Source organism: Boleophthalmus pectinirostris, unplaced genomic scaffold (assembly GCF_026225935.1).
Source record: "Boleophthalmus pectinirostris isolate CB_2022bp ecotype Guang Dong unplaced genomic scaffold, ASM2622593v1 HiC_scaffold_5, whole genome shotgun sequence".
NCBI lineage: Eukaryota > Metazoa > Chordata > Actinopteri > Gobiiformes > Gobiidae > Boleophthalmus > Boleophthalmus pectinirostris.
The window spans coordinates 8175431-8193963 of NW_026571404.1; the positions used below are offsets into that span (position 1 = coordinate 8175431).

The window sequence follows — 18533 nt, forward strand, 5'->3', positions numbered from 1 at the left end:
GTCCTGGCGATCAGCTCTGCGGTTGCGGAGTGTATATATTTATAATCTGCTAATGACACGGTGTAGGTTCAGTTCTGGTTTAGACCTGGCTAAGTACTGTTTCAGTCCTGGTGTAGTCCTGGTTTAATCCTGGTCCAGTCCTGGTGTATTCCTGGTGTAGTCTTGGCATTCGGTGTGGCGTCTATATATTTATAATCCACTAATGACACGGCGTAGGTTCAGTCCTGGTTTAGTCCTGTTTTTTTCCTGGACTATTGGACTGACCCCAATTTATCATGTGCGTGGGCAGGTAACGGGTGGAATGTTAACGGGTCCAGGCGGGTACGGATTCAACTTTGATATAATCACGGGTTATCAGGCAGTTGTGGTGCTGAACTGCGCAGGTGCGGGTCTCTAAAAATGGACCCGTGCAGGACTCTCTGGTTAGTGGGCACTGACTTAACTCACTGTGCCTCTATTGCCGTTGCACCAGTGTTTTTGTATTAATCTTACACATAAATATCCTTAGCTATGACTTCCCCAAATATCTAGATAACCGGATTCCAGGTTTTCCGGGCCGGCGGTGACCCTGCCTTGCCCTGCCTCCCTCCTCATTTACAGGCAGCACGCGACCGGTTTCATCCCAGGCACGAGAGCTCATTTGCGGATGCTACGTCCTCGACATCTGCTCCCCATCAGAGCAGCGCCGCAGCAGCAGAAACAGATGCATCTTCTGTGACATATCTTCATAAAAACAATAGAGGAAGGGCTCCGTGGGGAGATATTAATATTTCCAGTGCTATTGTGACTGCAGAAAAAGAGAATTCCTCGTGTCCTATCATTTGTCCTGATAACAACAAGTCCCTATCAGAGGGGAGGTGTATGAGGACTGTACCAGCTGCTGTAATGAAAACTCAAGCACCACAAGCCATTATGTAACAAGTAGCAGTTCATAAAAGAAAAGTATGCATTTTTAGACTGAGTTAGGTCCCAGATTCAACTCCAAGACCAAGTGGCACTTCTGTGTTTAGAGTTTCCCATATTCCAAGTAGGAAGTGATCATAGTAATAAAAACAATAATGACCAACCAGACGTGGGGATTTGTGAGTCGAGATTTGGACTCGAGTCAGATTTGAGTCACTATTTTTAGGACTTGAGACTTGACTTGATACAATGGGCTAAGACTTGGGACTCAACTTGGACTTGAGGTCTGTGACTTGAGAAGACTTGATGCTTCTCCTAAAAATATGTTTTTATAAAATACTTTCCTCTTTATGGTTGATAAATGTGCTGCTTAAATTTACTGGAACATATCCCTCCCATTTCTGTTTTACTTCTGAAGTACTGTGATGTGATATCATCAAATGTACAACAGTAATATACAGTACAATACACTAAAACAGAGGAAACTACAAAGAACATGATCCTTCCACTTCAGTGCAGACTACACGACAATAAATGTTATTAAGCACTTTTAAATCTGAATTATTTCTATTCAGACTGTAATGATTCACACTAAGATCCTCTCAAGACATTTAAAAAGGAAAAATTTACATTTATATTACTATAAATAAATACTGTGACTTTTTAAGTACAATTTAGTTATAGTTAAACAAAGCTATATTTGATACTTTGGTTTAAAGACTTGAAATTACTTGAAGCTCAAAGCAGACAACTTGGACTTGATTTGGACTTATGGGCCAGTGAAGCTGACACATAGCCCTAGAAGAGATAAATTAATGAATTTTCCTACAAGGATAATAAAGAAGTGGTAGGCCTAGTAGAAGTACAGTAACTGGTACACTGAAGGTTGGAAGTTTGACTGTGGTGGTGATATGAAAGTCTGCAAACATGGCAGACACATCTCTGTCAATTATGGGCTTGTTATGGACAAGTGCATTTCATAATTTTTCACTTCAGAAGCAATATTAGAATGAAACTGAAAAATACATGCAGGCAAAAATGAAATAATTCATGAAATGTGTATTAAAGATGTCATAGGCTTTTGGTGAAAGTTTTCAAATGCAGTCAAAATGTCTCCAAAATGTTAAAGGCTCATTTTAGTCCATTTTCTGATCTATGTTGTTGTTTCATCATCACAAACAAACCTGGAGTTGTGTTTTGTTTCATTCACACATGTTTGACACACAAACCTTGCATAGAGTTTGTACTCTCAAAAAGAACACTCTGTTCCACCTTGAGCTTTGGAGATGCAGACAGACTAATAATAAAGGATTATCAAATATGTGTGAATGAAACAAAACACAACTGTGGCTTAAAGCTCACAAGAACCTATTTTACATAGTACAGGATGGTGAATCTACACTCACTGCAAGTGTGCTGCGGTATGTACTTTGAGCGAATGACTTGCAGATTACACAAACGACAACTGTGATGTGTATTTTATTAGTAGACGTTTACTGAGTCATTTCGCATCACTACAAAGAACATACAGCCCCATGAATCATGACCAAAATGGTTCAGGCTGAAGTAAAAAGTACTTATACTGTAATTCAATGACAAAATTTCAAGGAAGAAAAACAGAGCATGAACAGCAAGTTTGCGGTTACAGTTTTAATTACGACTTAGTGTATATATAAGTAACAAAATTAAAATAAAAACAAACAAAACTGAATGCATAGTTCATTGCAGAGCTCTACAAACATAAGGGTTTATACACTTCTTTAAAGGCTTCTACAGTATTCGGGATGTTCTATAGAGGGATTATCAGACTACTTCACTTTGCGCTCTGTGCATGTCTCCTACAGAAAGAGCCACATCATTTCAGTGTTATGTAAGATTTCAACAGATTTCAGGTTCTCCCAGGGGCAGAGATCAGTTGTGAGTGGATGTCCAGCTACTGAAGTTTGAGATGTTTCTTCTCATCATTTATACACTCACCTGCATTGAACACATATGGATTATTAAGATGTATCCCACTCGCAAATGTTAATTTAGCGTCATAACTTATTTTTATCACACGGCGATACACTGTTTTAGTGCTCTGACAACATCTCTAGGTAGCGTTGCAACTTCATGTTAACCACACAGACAGCGATGCTTTTTGCAATCAGACTGCGCACACATCCACTGTTCTGATAAACAAATAATCCATCTATACACTAACCAAATACATAAAACAATACAATACCTTCTTTTCTTAGATCTTATGTTCATTTTTTATAATATTCCTGTTTTTCTAAGGTTACACTGACACTCTCTCTGCTCAAATAACTCCCGAATTTGACCAAAGCAATGCAGTTTCACATGGGTTCACACAATAACACACGTTTAATGACCTGAAAACGTGTGGCACAGCACATTGATTTTGATTACTCTCTAAATCGAGTGGAGTCCACACCACACCGGGCCTTATGCCATAAAACGTACACATGTCCAAGTGGTTTTAACTCAACACTGTATCTTTAACTTTAATGAGAAGCAGGATCCAAGCTTCAAACTAGAAAGCAGATAATTTGAGCGTGTGTGTTACAGTATCTAAGCCCAGCCCTGTGAATGAATGAGGCTCTGTAAGTGGTGGAGAGGTGGAGGGAGGAGCAGGAGTCTGAACCTGATCATTGTAATCCCATAATGGAGGTTCTGAATGGCTCAGTCCACTCTGCGCAATCAGTCTGTGCTGCAGAGGACTGTTCTGAGTCAATGAAAAACACATACAATTACACTGTGTGGACCAGCTCCCGAACGTCTGCGGTGACGACAGCCTGGGCGGAAAACACACGGCCAAAAAACAGTGTCCTTAGAGCTATAGAAATATAACAAGTGCAAGTCATATTATATTTATGATGGACATGTTTTTCTATGAGGCAAAATATAGACTACACTTGTGGTTTGAAGGAACAATTCTGTAAAGCTATTGTTATTATCCACTTCCAGCTCATGTGGTAATACAGGACGTTAAACTCCATACATCTTCACTAGAATCATTTGGATAATTTCAGTCCTGGAATTGTCAATCTCTGCTAAACTAAAGGTAAAAGGAGCTGTTAGCTGAAGCATTTTGAGCTTGAGAGACGTAGACTGACTAATAATGCAAGATTACTCAAACATCTGTGAGTGAAACAAAACTCATCTCCAGTCCAGGTATGTTTTTTGGTGAGATAACAACATTATAACACAATTTAAAGCTCACAAGGGTCAAGTTTGCGTAATATAGGACTCTTTAAAATAACAGAGAAGTACAAAAGTGGGGAAAAGGAAGGGCAAAACTTAAAACTTTAAAGACATCTCTCTTAACTCTTTCCCCCCTGGACGCCTACTAGGAACAACCCATACATATGTTACTAGGGCTACACCCATAGAACATAATTGCATAAAAGAAAACAGACTGCCACGAGTGATTATAAATGATTTTTACTCTCATGAACTTAATTGTAACACAGACGTATTTGTATCTCTGGAAACCTTAGACTCTGAACTCTTCATTTATGGATGTTTAAATGTGATTCAACTCATTTATAGGTGTATAACAGCTCACTGAAAATGAGAGTTTACCTGGTCAGGTGCAAACTCGAAAACAAAAAACTACATTCAGCATCTGAGATATACATGTTCTGATACTGTATTCATAAAAAAATAAAAAATATACTTTGTCAAAGTATTTAAACAGATTTCATATCACCAGATACAGTAAAGCCAAGTGTGCACCTGTTTTTTACCTGTTGTACACCTGTGTGCACCTAATACATTTTTTTTTTCCATTTATTTCAACTTATTTTATTTATTCAACTCATTTAGCTTATTCAACTTATTTTATTTATTCAACTCATTTAGCTTATTCAACTAATTTAGCTTATTATAATATAATAATATAATAATAAAACTCTTCCCCGTCAGTGTGTGAGTCCAGTATTTGTCATCTTGGTTTCTCGTGTGCAGAGCTCCGCATAAGCGTTTTTTCTGTAGCGATTCTGTCATACATTGCATCTTGGAAAAAAAGACTGAAATATTTTAAAGGACTGGTCTGGGCAACATCCAGATTTCAGGGCAATTTTGGTTCATAATCGAGTATAAAGCTCAGATAGTTTGTTTCGGATATCGCAGGACTCCACACAGACGCATCAGCGGCATTTTCATCTTCTTAAGATTCACTCTCTGAAAGTCCGTCTCTATCGCTGTTTTCCACTTTATAATCAACTTCAACATCATCACTTTGAAATCTATAAAAGTCACTTTCTCTAAACTTATCCATAAAATACGTCCGCTCCTCATTATTTCTAAAACTGTGCGCCGCAGCGCCGCGATCTTTCCACTGCACGTGTTTCGTGTTGTGTTTTTTCCGGAAGCTACCATCGTCACTATTTCGATTAACTTCGGAAAAAATCGGCGAAAACATATCCTTGAATCCTATTGGTCAGTCTAGTGTGGGTTGTAGTGGGCTCCACCTATCACAGTCTCTGTTTAAATGTGAAAAACCGAGCCGTTTCTAAAGGTCGTCAAATCTCGTCTTTAGTGATACAGCGGAGGAGTCAAAAGTCGTCATTAAGGAAACAGGGGGGTCGTCAAATGTCGTCTTCATGGGGGAAAGAGTTAATGTGAACAGCTTCGTCTCTCCACAGATCTGACTCATAGCTCCCTGGTGTTTGCTGCGGCTTATTTCCATAAATGAGGTGGCAGATCCACCATCAGCAAATGCATGGTGGTGGTTATATCTTTTATTTTAAAGGTTTTATATTGCAAGAAACATGTGAGCTTTTACCCATGTTAGAATGCTGGTTCCTCATTAAAAACATTTCTGGAGTTGTGTGTTTTTTGTTTGTTTTTTTTTTTTTTCTTTCACACATGTTTGAGTAATCCTTCATTGTCCTTCATCAGTATCCTGGTGATTAGCCATATCCCAATTATGGCAGTATTCGGGATACTGCGTACACACACGCGTGGAGAAACTGGGATACTCATATCTCTGTATATAAGATCAAATGTAGTATTAGAAAGCTCCTAAGCAGCGGTAAGGAGCTATGATGTATCCCACAATCCACTGTGCAGATCAAACAGAATGTATCCAAACATTATACTACATTGCAACAAATTCTTAGTTAAAATTTTCAACTTTACAACATATAAACCATAACCACTGTAGAGCCACATCAGCCTGTTTCAGATTATAATTCGGCTTTGCCACATTTGTTTACATTTTACAGAAACTAAATTTTAAAACCACATGGCTAATTTGCATAAACTGTAAGCACTGGAAAAAACAAAAAACAAAAAAAAACAGCTCGCTCCTTGCGCAGTCAGCTTCTGTCAGACTAAAGGACAGTGTTTTTTCTGTGTTCTTTCTGTGACATATGGATGTGCTGCTGATGGTGAATCTGTTTGTTTCGCTCATGTCTGGTCCCTTTATTTATGTTGGTCACTATTTATTTTAGCTACCATTGGTGTTTGTATATTAGACGCATCTGCACTCAGCTTTATGTTGCTACAGTATCACGGCAACTATTAGAATATCCCAGCTACAACATTCCAATTTGTCATAACTGGGATACTGGATTATTTGGGATACTGAAACCGGGATACTGCGTTTACATGCACCATGAAGAAACCGGGATACTCAATAAACCTGATCATACCTGGGATACTGATGTGCATGTGTTTATTTACATCTCCAAAGCGCAAAACGGTCTATTCCACCTTGTGATGTCATGAAGCCTCATTTATCATGTTAACAGCTATGTTTCACTTTTTTTTAGTAGAGATGGGCAATTCAAGGTCTGATTTTATCCAAATGATTCTACTGAAGGTGTGTGGAGCAGAGTGGGGCACTTCCTATTACTATATGACATCACAAGGTGGAGAGTGTTTTCTGTTTGAGAGAAAATTCAGTCTAAATATGCAGAATTTGTGTGTTAAACATGCGTTAATGAAACAAAACACAACTCCAGGTCTGTTTTTGAGGAAGAAACATAATATCATAGCTCAGAAAACAGCCTAATATGAGCCCTTTAATTTTGAACATATTTTCTTCTCATCAAATCGTAAATGAGTCACAGTGACTGTTACAGAGGATCCGCAGAGGGACAGTGACCTCCACAGCGTTCCCTCATTATTATTGTTGTGATGTTGTGTTATAAGAGTCAGTGAACACCCCATGACAACGCTCTTGCAGATTTTCCTTTTCCACTCCAAAGATCGTGTTGTATTTTTGCTTTCTGCCCTTCTGTCAAAACACCAGGATTCAAACGGCGAAGTCACACCCGACCACTGATCCAAACCTAACAGTTTCATAATTAACAGGAGTTTGTTTTGTACTTAGTCAAAATGACAGCAGGCTTTAGCGATGCAAATTATAATTGGTTTTATTTCAGATTTTAACTTTTTGAATCTGATTGGCTCACATTTTAGTTTAGTTTGCATTCCTGACTCACAGCAAAAAGCTCCCAGGTTTAGTTAGTGATGCCTTTTTATTTGAAGGTGATAAGTTGTTTTTTTTTACGATCAAACTGAACAATGAACAGTAGGCGAAACATCTACCCATAGGTACTCTCACACACCTCTCTGATTGGCTGCCTCATCAAACTGAACCACAAAACTTTACAAAGACGAGTGGGTCTGGAACCATATCCTGTCCCAAATGATTTCAGAGGGCGTGACTGACCAGTGAATTAATCAATCCAAGAGACACTTGCTCTGAACATGACGGTTTAGGAGCATAGACTGTTCATAAATCGACTTAGTTAACACACTAGCCGTCGCGTTCCAATTAGAAAGTTCCCATGTGGCTCTTCTGGCTCCTTCTGACCCTGGCTCCCATTGACTTACATTGTAATATTATCACCCATCTCTCTGTAATTGCTGCTGTGAGCCGCATCCTTTGGTCTTAAAAAAACTCGTATTAACCTGCTCTATACGTGATCCTGGGTTTTTCTCCCAATTGTGTCTGTTAAAAAAACCCACTCATGAAATAGAGCCTGGCTCCAAATTCACTCCTGTAACCGTTCATCGCATCACAAGCTTCATTTGAGTGGTGCTGAACGCTATGGGTGACGTCACACTCACTCTGTACACATATTTATACAGTCTAGGTTTAGGCGTAAAAAAAGAAAAATACACAGAGGACTGAGAAACAGCACTGAGTTTTGCTCTGCACCAAACTCTTATTTATCTCACACAAAAGAAGTTATATTTTTGTTCTGAAAACTGGACCATCTCAAGTAAGGACGGAGGAGTTTCAGAATGCAGAAGGGACGGGCTGCTCAGGCGACTTGGGCGGTTGCCCACTGCTCCTCTGGGACAGGCTGTCCCATCTGCATTGTATTGGTCAAATGCAGAGACAAAGACTGTGTAAAGAAGTGGACTAAGCAAGTGTGACTTCAGCCATAATAATAATAATAATAATAATAATAATAATAATAATAATAATAATAATAATAATAATAATAACATAATAACAAAATAATTCATCAGTGTTATATAGCACTTTTCTAGACACTTTAAGTCTCAGGGACCGGCCTCCTGCTGGTGCCCAGAGTCAGGACTAAACAAGGGGAGTCAGAGTTTCAGGTTCATGCAGCTAAAACCTGGAACAGTCTGAACATGTGAGACAGACTCTTCTGTGATGCTGTTTAAATCCAGACTCAAAACATTTCTGTTTAACTGTGCATATGACTGAAAGGTTTTCATTCCGCACTCTTCTCTCCAATTTATGTCTCTCTTTTTTTTATTTTAATCTTCACGATTATTTATGTTTTGATTTGTTTTTATTATGATTTTAATGTATTTCTTATTCTGTAAAGCACTTTGAATTACTTTGTGTACGAATTGTGCTATACAAATAAACTTGCCTTGCCTTGCCTTTAAGACGCTTTATAGTTCATTATTCATTCACTGCACACCCAGTGGTGGTAAACTACTATTGTAGCCACAGCTGCCCTGGGACAGACTGATGGAAGTGAGGGTGATAATCTGTGCCATCGGCCCCTCGACCACCACCATCACTCACGCACACACCACTTTTTTACTAAGCAATGTGGGTGAAGTGCCTTGCCTAAGGACACAATGACCTGATTTTTCCAGTGGTCTCCCATCCAAGTACTAACCAGGCCCAGCCCTGCTTTGCTTCTGAGATCTGACGGGATCAGGCTGATATGGCCACATAGTGTTCAGCTCCAGTCAAATGAAACGGTTACAGGGGCGAATTTGGAGCCAGGCTCTATATTATGAACAGGATTTTTTTTTAACAGGCAAAATAGCAGAAAAAAAAACACCAGGATCATGCAGAGTGGGTTAATATGAACATTTTAAGACCAAAAGGATGCGCAGAGGACATCAATTATAGCCCCTTTCAGGCAAGAGCTGACAAGTACCATTTGCAGGTTGAATTTTATTGAAGTTTTAAACCATAACCTCTAAAAACTGTGAATCTAATCTTCTTCCTGCCCCCCTCTCCTGTCTCTGAAGCAGAAGTCACAGAAGGGACCAGACCACACCACATTCAAACCTCCTGAGGTTTTGTTCACTACATCAGTGCTTCATATTAGCCGTTTTATTCTGCATTTGAGGTTTGAGTGCTCATAAAATATTTGTTTTTCCCTACCCCTTATCCACAGCCACAACTCTGACACAAATGGGGTTCAACAGCGTTATTGTGATTTTAATTTTTTTTTTCCACACATTTTAAAAGCCCAAAATTTGCTACTGTAAACTGCTGCTGTCTAAATCACCAACAAATGTATTTAGGAACCAGCTGAGTGCAAGTGCAATTTGTTCAAATCCACTTTACTTTTCAAAGAGCATTTCCAAACACATTGTAGATTTAATCCTTTGCCTTAACCCAGTTTTACTCTGTCGTAGACGCAGGAGTCACAAAGGGGCACAGACCACACAACATTCAAAACATTTAAAGGCACATTTAAGGACCCAGGGAAGTGATGCACCCTCCCACCAGAAAACTGACATACTACTGCGACTTTAAACTACACATACAACAAAGTGCAAAGTGTTTTAAAGCCTTAAGGCCACCACACACTACAGGAGAATTTTGGCTGTGATTTACTTACCAAAATTCGAGGAGGCGTGATCCGAATATGGTGTGATTTTGAAGCTGCTGCCGCGCTCCTCGTGCGTGTGGTGTCAGTGTGACTCTGAGCTACTCTGTCAGATCATAACCACCAAACATCAGCAACGCTACGGTAACAGCCAATAAAAAAGTGTCGGAGGAAGACAGAGTGACGTACTCAGAGGCACAAGAAACAGCGAAAATAACGACTTTAGACTTTATTACTCACGTCTCGTAAAGTTGTAAATTTAAACTTCAGCATCTCATCGACATTATCCATAGAATCCATAAAATATCCCTCTGCAAATAATTACAGAGTCCACAAAACCGCACTTTTAATCCAGTTTGAATCGTTCTTTAAAAGTAAAAAGGAGAGAGTAGTTCCTCATGTGTGTCTGTTTACAAACACAAAGCGCACGGATCGAAGTGAAGCTGCAGATTAACGATAGTGACTCTACTTCCTGTGGACTTTATTGCCACCCTTCTGTGCATCAAAATGACATGTCTGCACCACATTTCACAAATAATAACACAGTTTTGTCTTGTATCTAAACTAGAAGTGCACTGCCCTGATCTTTAGAACTCTTACGAATCTCAGGAAACAGCTCATGCAATTGTGCTCACAACTTTGTATTTTGTGGTCCGCAGACATATCCCGCTGCAGTCTTTCCGATCAGAGATTTACAATCTCATAAATTCTCCTTGCGTTGGTGTGCGCTTTTTGTTGCATGTTTAAAAATAGTTTAAGACTGAAAAATCTTGTATCCAAAAGAACAAAGGATAATTTTAACTTAACGCTTTACTAACAGAATCTGCAGTATTCTTATCATAATTTTATTTATCATGCATTTCTGAACACTCATGGACTCATTAGAAAAGATTAAACAAGACTTATAAAAACAAACTGGTAACACATAATGAGACAACAAACTCTACACTTCCTACAAAACTTATCACACAATAGCAGAAAACTATTTCACTTCAATGATCTTAAGAAACAACTGTGTGGCGACCTTCAGTATGTAACTTTTTTGTCAAAAAATAGACTAAAATAAAAGCATGTTTTGTGCACTAGAGATGTTTTTATGGCAGTGAAAAACAAATAAAAACATGCATTGTTAGTCTGAGAGGGCTTGTACCTCTATAAAACAGACTCTCTCTTGGCCTGTGAGGGGGTCCTCCTCCTGCTTGTTTCCATGGAAATATTGTTCCTTTGGCTTTGATAGTTTAGTATGGCATAAAACTGATCTATGCCATTTGAAAATCTTCCAAAATATGGTTTTAACTTTCTATTTCCATGAAATTATGCAGGTGACATTCCACCTCTAGAAAGTTTCAGTCCTTTAATTGTACATTTTACATCTAAACTGCTGAATAAACTGGCTCTGTGTTACTATCATGATCTACGTTGGTAATAGTTGTGCCTCTACTAGTGGTGTGCAAAAATATCGGAATATCAATATATCTTAATGTCAATATAATCAATATAATCGATATCGGGGACAGCGGTATCAATATATCGCCAAGAGTATTTTTTGGTATATTTTATTAAATTATTTTGTTACAAAGCTACAGTTTTGTTGCTTGTTTAGAGGAAGGAAACTCATTTATGCGACACATTTGACATTTTCACAGTTTTGATGATTAAAATGTTTAAGTTGTATATTCACTTTGCACAAGAAGTGGTTTAACAAAGACTTTTAGTATCACAGCCATGATTTAACCTTTGTTATTTATTGAACTGTATCGAATCAATTTGAAATATATCAAATCGAAAATGCACTGTATCGAGGTATATATCGTATCGTGGTGTATGTATCGTATCGGAAACTTCTGAATGATACCCAGCTCTGGCCTTTACCACGTTCATGGGTTTGGAGGGGGACAGGACGAACAGGCTGTAGATTTTGGGTCCTTTTTCTTCTGAGGCTGGCTCATATTAGTCTTGTCTGAGTATTCACAGCAGGTAGACGAATAAAAGTGAAGAGGGAGACTATTATTAGAACACATCTCCTTAATCACGGCCTCTTTGTGCAGACCACTTGAAAATGCTCCATAAGTCATTTCAAACTGGATCTGCTAATGACGATTCCCGGGAGGAGTGATACGTCTTATCTCTTACACGTCTTTGGCAAACGGACACCTTTAGAAACCTGTCGCTCCGAAAATGGAGAGTTTGAACTGAACTACACAGCCTTAAGCTAAGAATATAAATGATAATGATGAGGTGAAATATTGATAGAGTTCTCTTACTCACAGTTGGACTATTATTAATGATTATTTCAGAGCACATTTTTAAGCACAGTTGTTATAAATTTTCTTCACATAGTTTGGAAATAATTTGGTTATTAGATGGACAGCCCTGATTTGGAAAAGAAAAATAGTCTTTTCAATACAGGCTGCTTCAGTGAGCCAATTCTGATTTGAGTTTTAAGTCACATGTCCTCCCTCTGCTAATTGGTGAATGTGTATCTAGTATTACAGATCTCCACTTTTCGACGCAGTAATGACTAATAATTGTCACACTATTTAAACATAACTCTTAATAGATCATCGTAATCACTTTTAGGGTCGACTGCTCTGGGTTTTTGCTCTGATTGTAAAGAAACCAGAGCAACTGAAGGCTGTTAATCTCTGCAGATATTTTTTGGTCAATATGTAGAGTTGATTTGAATGATTTTTATCCACATTACCCTATTTTTTGGACTATAAGTTGTCCATAGTATAAGTTGCACCAGCCAAAAAATGCATAATGAAGAAGAAAAAAAAATATATAAGTCTCACCGGGCTATAAGTCACACTTAGGACCAGGACATGTCATCGTAAAAGGCAATTTATAGTAAAAACAATAGAACAGAGAACAACAGGCTGTCAACGTCACATATGAACAGTTCTTCAGATGAACTATAACATAAACAACAGAACAGAACAGGTTTACCAAACTCTCCATCTCACTCCAAATCACTAAATCCATTCAATTCTTCATCCTTGGTGTCACTTCTGAGCAACTCTGCGACCTCCGGAGGTAAACAGAGCGCCGCTTCCTCTTCTGTGTAGCTGTCGTCAGACCCAGCATCAGTTCCAGGTAGAATTATTCCGGCCTTTCTGAATCCAGACAGGATGTTTTGGTTGTGACTGAAGTCCACGCATTGTCAAGTCCGTCCAATGAACTTACAGGAAAGTTGCTTGGTGTACCCTCCTGGTTGTCACAAGTTTCTCGCTCACGCCAAACTTTCTTTCTGCTGCTCGATTACCATTTTCGGCTGCAGATTTCACTATTTGCAACAGGACAGAGGCTCTTTCTGCAAGAGACATGCGCAATAGAGCGAAGTGACAGTGGTACAGGAGTAATAGTAGTACCAGATACTGACAGACAAGCTTAGAACCTCTCGTGGTTGTCAGTGTGAATTTTTTAATATATAAGTCACACAGGAGTATAAGTCCCAGGAAACACCCAAACCATGAAAAAAAGTGTGGCTTTGTCTGAAAAATACAGTATTTCATCTAAATTTATGACAAACTTGCCCACAGTCTTTTCTTACCTTAAACTGTTTAAGAAAGCTGTAGTCACGTTTTGGCCAGTTATCTCTTTACAGAAATATAGCTTTGTGTGTACTGAGCAAGTGTTCCAAAACAAAACACCGGCATGCGCTGCAGATTTATCGATCCGAAATATCGGCCAAGGGCAAGATAGCATTGAAAATAAATATGCATCATGTGGATTATTTGTAGTGGAAAGGACAAGCCCTTGAAACTAAACAAATCAATTTTGAACTTTCTTAATTGTACAGCAAGGCATCCAAAGGACAAAGGACAATTTAAACTGAATATTTACAACACTTTACTAACAAAATCTGCAGTTTTCTTATAATAATTTTATTTATCATGCCTTTCAGGACACTCATGGACTCATTAGAAAAGATTAAACAAAAAACAAACTGGTAACACATAATGCAACAACAAATTTAATGCCTCCCACACAACTTAGCCAAAACCGGAATAGCCAATATCCAAGGACTGTTTCATTTCAATAATCTTAAGAAACAAACCATGGTCTACAAATCATTACCATTACATATAGGGATGTAACAATAACCAAAATATCGTGATATCGTATCGTCAAAAGTCTAACAATAATATTGAAGGTCATCACAATACATCATATTACCACATTTTTCGGACTATAAGGCGCAATATCAATAATGTTGAATTCTCTTGTCTATTTTCATACATAAGGTGCACTGGATTATAAGGCGCATGAAGCGAAATAAATGGATGACACTTGAGATTGATCCTTAGCCCAGGCGTCCACGATCTATTGGCAGATCGTGGCATAATTCACCCAGCGTTGCCTCTCTGTCTTGGTGAATGTGTATTATGAATGTGAATGTGGGTGCATCATTTAAGTTTTTTTTTTTTTTTTTTTTAATTTCCTAAGAGGAGAACTCAAATATACATTGAGTAATAATGTGTTTTGCTTTTTGTTTGTTTGTTTTTTACGTTTGTTTACGTTTTACAGAAACAAAACTTAAAGCCACATGGCTAATTTGCATAAACTATAAGCACTGAAAAAACAGCTCGCTCCTTGTGCCCTGATGCGGTTCAGCTTTTGTGTGTTCAATTAACTTCCGACTCCCACCTGGACCTCGGATTTGACGTCACGTCCAAGCTTGAAGCGTATTATTATGATTTGCATGTCAGACTCAGAGAGCCTCACCACAACATCGACTACCAAATCCACAGGCAGTGATACAGATGCAGTGACACGAGTGACTGAAATTGTCATTTAAACCACCAAACACAATGAAAACACTTCCTATTTACACGTCACAGTGGGCAGAGCCATCTTGGATTCTGACTCTGAATTCTTGCTCGGTCTACTTTTTCTACCACAGAGTTCCGAGTCCCGCCGTCCCAGGAAAAGGGGCATGTCACGCGTGTCGCTAGGCAACTTCCTCGGAAAACCGATTCGGAAAGATAATCAAATGCAGGGTTAGTCTGCGAGACTCCTGACTACGATAGCTGTGTGACTTCATAGTTTACTAAAGTCGTACTGAAACATTTTGACAGATTTTTGAGCACCGTGTACCACATAAAATCAGTTCGAGGTCAGTGAGCACAACCAGAATTAATACATAAGGCACACCGGATTATAAGGGGCACTGTCGATTTTTGAGAGAATGAAAGGATTTTAAGTGCGCCTTATAATCCGAAAAGTACGATACAAGTCTCTTTGCCTAAATTAAAAAGAGTTATGGTGATTTGAACGTCTTTATTATTCTATAAAGCAATTAGAATTACTTTGTTTATGAATTGTGCCATACAAATAAACTTGCCTTGGTGCAACAATAGCTAAAAAAAAACAGAAGAAACTACATGACCATGATCCTTTGGTGTTTTCGGTGCAGACTACATGAAGAAATAACTGTTAGCACTTCATATTATAACATTACCAAAGGCTTTTCTGGGCTCCAGTGCTTTTAAAAGGAAAAAGTAGTTTTCATAGCCTCCACAAAATATCTGAATAAATATCGAACAGTGAGATGCATATCCTGAAAATATTGTACTGAGGGTTTTTGAAATCGTTACATCCCTAATTACAAATCCAAACTCATCAGAAGAATGTTTATTTTCACTCAATTTCTCGCACAATGTTCATGCGGGGCTCATTCAGGGAGAGATTCCAGAGAAGGCAGCAGGTGAGAGAAACTAATTAATGAATTAACAGAAACTAGCGTCAGAAGAATCATTTAAAGCCCCATAAGGTGGTTTTGGAGAGAAGCAACCAGATCCGTGTGAAGGAATAATTACAAACTATAAACAACATTTGTCAGAAATGGAGTGAGATAAAAAAGAAAAAACGTTGGGTTTACATCAGGACTGCAACTACTGTTTAAGGAGTCGATTTATCAGCGAGTTTTGGTCGACTAAGCTGGTCAAAAGGTTGAAATATGACCTGTAGTCGAAGATGCACTGTGTAACTTTTCGGTTGGGGGTCTATCACCTGCTTGTTTCCATGGAGATGTCATTGCTTTGCTCGGAAAGTTCCACAGTATGACATTAAACAGCTCCACCTTACATTTATTCAGTTACAGGTGTGTTATAGCACAAAAGTACCTAGAAAAACAGGCATTCTGACTGTGAGCGCGGTCGCCTCTCCACAGATCTGACCTGTAACTTGGTCTGGTTTGGTCTCCATGAAGATAGAAATGTTTAATGCCAAAAGTTACACAATGCACCTTTAAGAGAATATTTACAAATAAAGTGCTGGATGGATGAACATCAGAAATAGTTTGTTCTTATTTTATTTTTATTTATTAGGGGTGTAACAGTACTTCATGCTGAACTGTTTCAATACAGGACGTTTGGTTCGGTGCAGGGCTGTGCTTGAGTGAATTCGTGCAATTTGTGTGTGTTTACATTCCTCCACTACATGTGTAGCTACATGGAATGTTCAGCTTTTTAATATTCATGTGGGAACTCGTCCATGATTGAGGTGGCAGTGTTTCCCGCAGCGATTTATAGTTAGGGCGGCCGCCTTGGCAACAATTGCCCCCCGTCTTGACTACATCCCTCCAAAGCACATAAATCCTCCCTAAACCACGACTGTCGCGCCGCAGTCCTCACTTTCGCCGACATGGAATCTCAACCCCCCCAAACCCACGACCTCTGTCCCCAGCGAAAGGGTATTTTTAAGAACTGGGGACATTGTAACTGTCAGCAGATCTGCACTTACTGTAGATAATGTGGACAAGTTGTTTTTTCAGGCCAAAAATATGAAGTTTGAGTTAAACTTTATGCTGGAACTGTTAGTGCTCGGCTTTACTTTTTGAAAAGTTTAGTTTACTGTTTACAAGGAATTTATTTTTTATAATATTTCATACATTTGTTGCTTATTTGAGAATAGTTTATTTAACTTATTAGTATTATCAAGCAGCACTTTGCATTTATTTTATTTTCTCATTTGTATAATGTTAAAACAAATTGTTGGTTTAGTAAACAAGTAAATGGTTTTGCATTTAGTTCCCATACTGTACGGAAAATGAACCGAACCGTGATTTTTGTGTCTCACTACATCCCTGTTATCTGTCCTTTATGAAACAACTTTTAATCTGTGTTTTAGAGCAGTGATTCTTAATCTTAGGGGCACGAGCACTTCCTTCAGGGCCCCATAATCAGTAGAATATTAGGCATTTAATATGAGATTGAGCTACGGGTTACTTTGCACAGAGACATTCAGGCCCCAAGATCAAAAAGGTTAAGAACCACTGTTTTAAAATCTGTACTGTCCAGATAACTATGATTATTTTAATACTCGACTAGTCACAATTAATCAAATGAATCATTGTAGCTCTAGTTCACGTCATAACTCTCTCTCTCTCTGTAATTAGTGGAGCTATCAATAAGAAAAAGAAAGAAAGAAAACTGGTACAAAGTCATCTCTGACAGCACAATTATTTATTTTTCACAAAAGCTTCAAAAAGTGAGGCCATTCTTAAGTCCTAAAGATGTGATAGGTTTGTGGAGTCACCAAATAATTCAATATGATGATATGGTTCAAACATTTAAGGATCATAATTTTGGAGATTTCATTAAAAAAAACACACAAAAAAAAACACATCTCCCCATAAAATTATAATGGCCCAATACATGAGCATGTATGGGAGAGACCAGTCATTTTTGAAGAAACGTTTATGGTCATTTTTTGTTGTTGATTAAGACACCATCGGTAGACTAAAGGACTACATCTTCACACAATACTGGTTAGAAGTTTGTAATGACATATTTAGCAGAATAAGCCCAAACCCATGCGTGGCTCTTACCACATCGTAGCTGGTGCTCCCGGAGGTTCCTGAACTCCAGTCCGTGCAGGTGGGTGGGGAAAGTACAGGTGGTGTCATTTCCAATCCGCACTGAGTTTGACTTGGCCCAAAGCAGAAGCCACTGAAGCTGACAGTCACAGAACAACGTCTCTGTTTTAAAGTGTCTGCAAATGAGAAATATGCTAAATCAGTAAACATAAGTAATCAGAAATAAATCAGAACTGTCATGGTTGAAGTGACTCAAGAAAATGTACCAAATGATAAACAGTAAAAAGTAAAGAAAAGAAATGTTTGCTTCAAGTTGGTACAATTGGCACAATCACAATCACCACAAAAAAAAAAAAATCCTTTAGTTTTAGTACTAGGTTTTTAAAATCTTCTCTAGTTTTACAATTTGCCATTTTAACAGCAACTTTTTGGTTGAGGGTCTGTCACCTTCTTGTTTCTATGGATATATAACTCCTCTGCTTTGAATGTTCCACAGTAAAATATTAAACCAATCTACCTTACATGTATTCAATTTCAGGTGGTTTTACTGCGCACACATTTTTGGAAAAACAGGCATTCTGACTGAGTGGGGTTGCTTCTCCACAGATCTGACCCGTAACTTGGTCTGGTTTTGTCTCCATTATGATGTAGAGGTTTATTACTTAAAGGTTGTATGGAGGATTTTTTTAAATATTTTTTCAAATTGTCAATGAAAGTTCAAAATAGAATTA

At 38.3% G+C, this 18533-nt stretch overlaps 1 protein-coding gene across 1 annotated transcript in view; it reads right to left on the reverse strand.

Annotated features, from left to right (window-relative positions):
* LOC110175781 (adhesion G protein-coupled receptor A3) overlaps window positions 1–18533 on the reverse strand; it is an 820856-nt gene that overhangs the window by 659471 nt on the left and 142852 nt on the right. The window contains exon 6 of the mRNA XM_055162785.1: window positions 17815–17978. Coding sequence (XP_055018760.1) covers window positions 17815–17978 — 164 coding nt within the window. The remainder of the gene's footprint in view (window positions 1–17814; window positions 17979–18533) is intronic.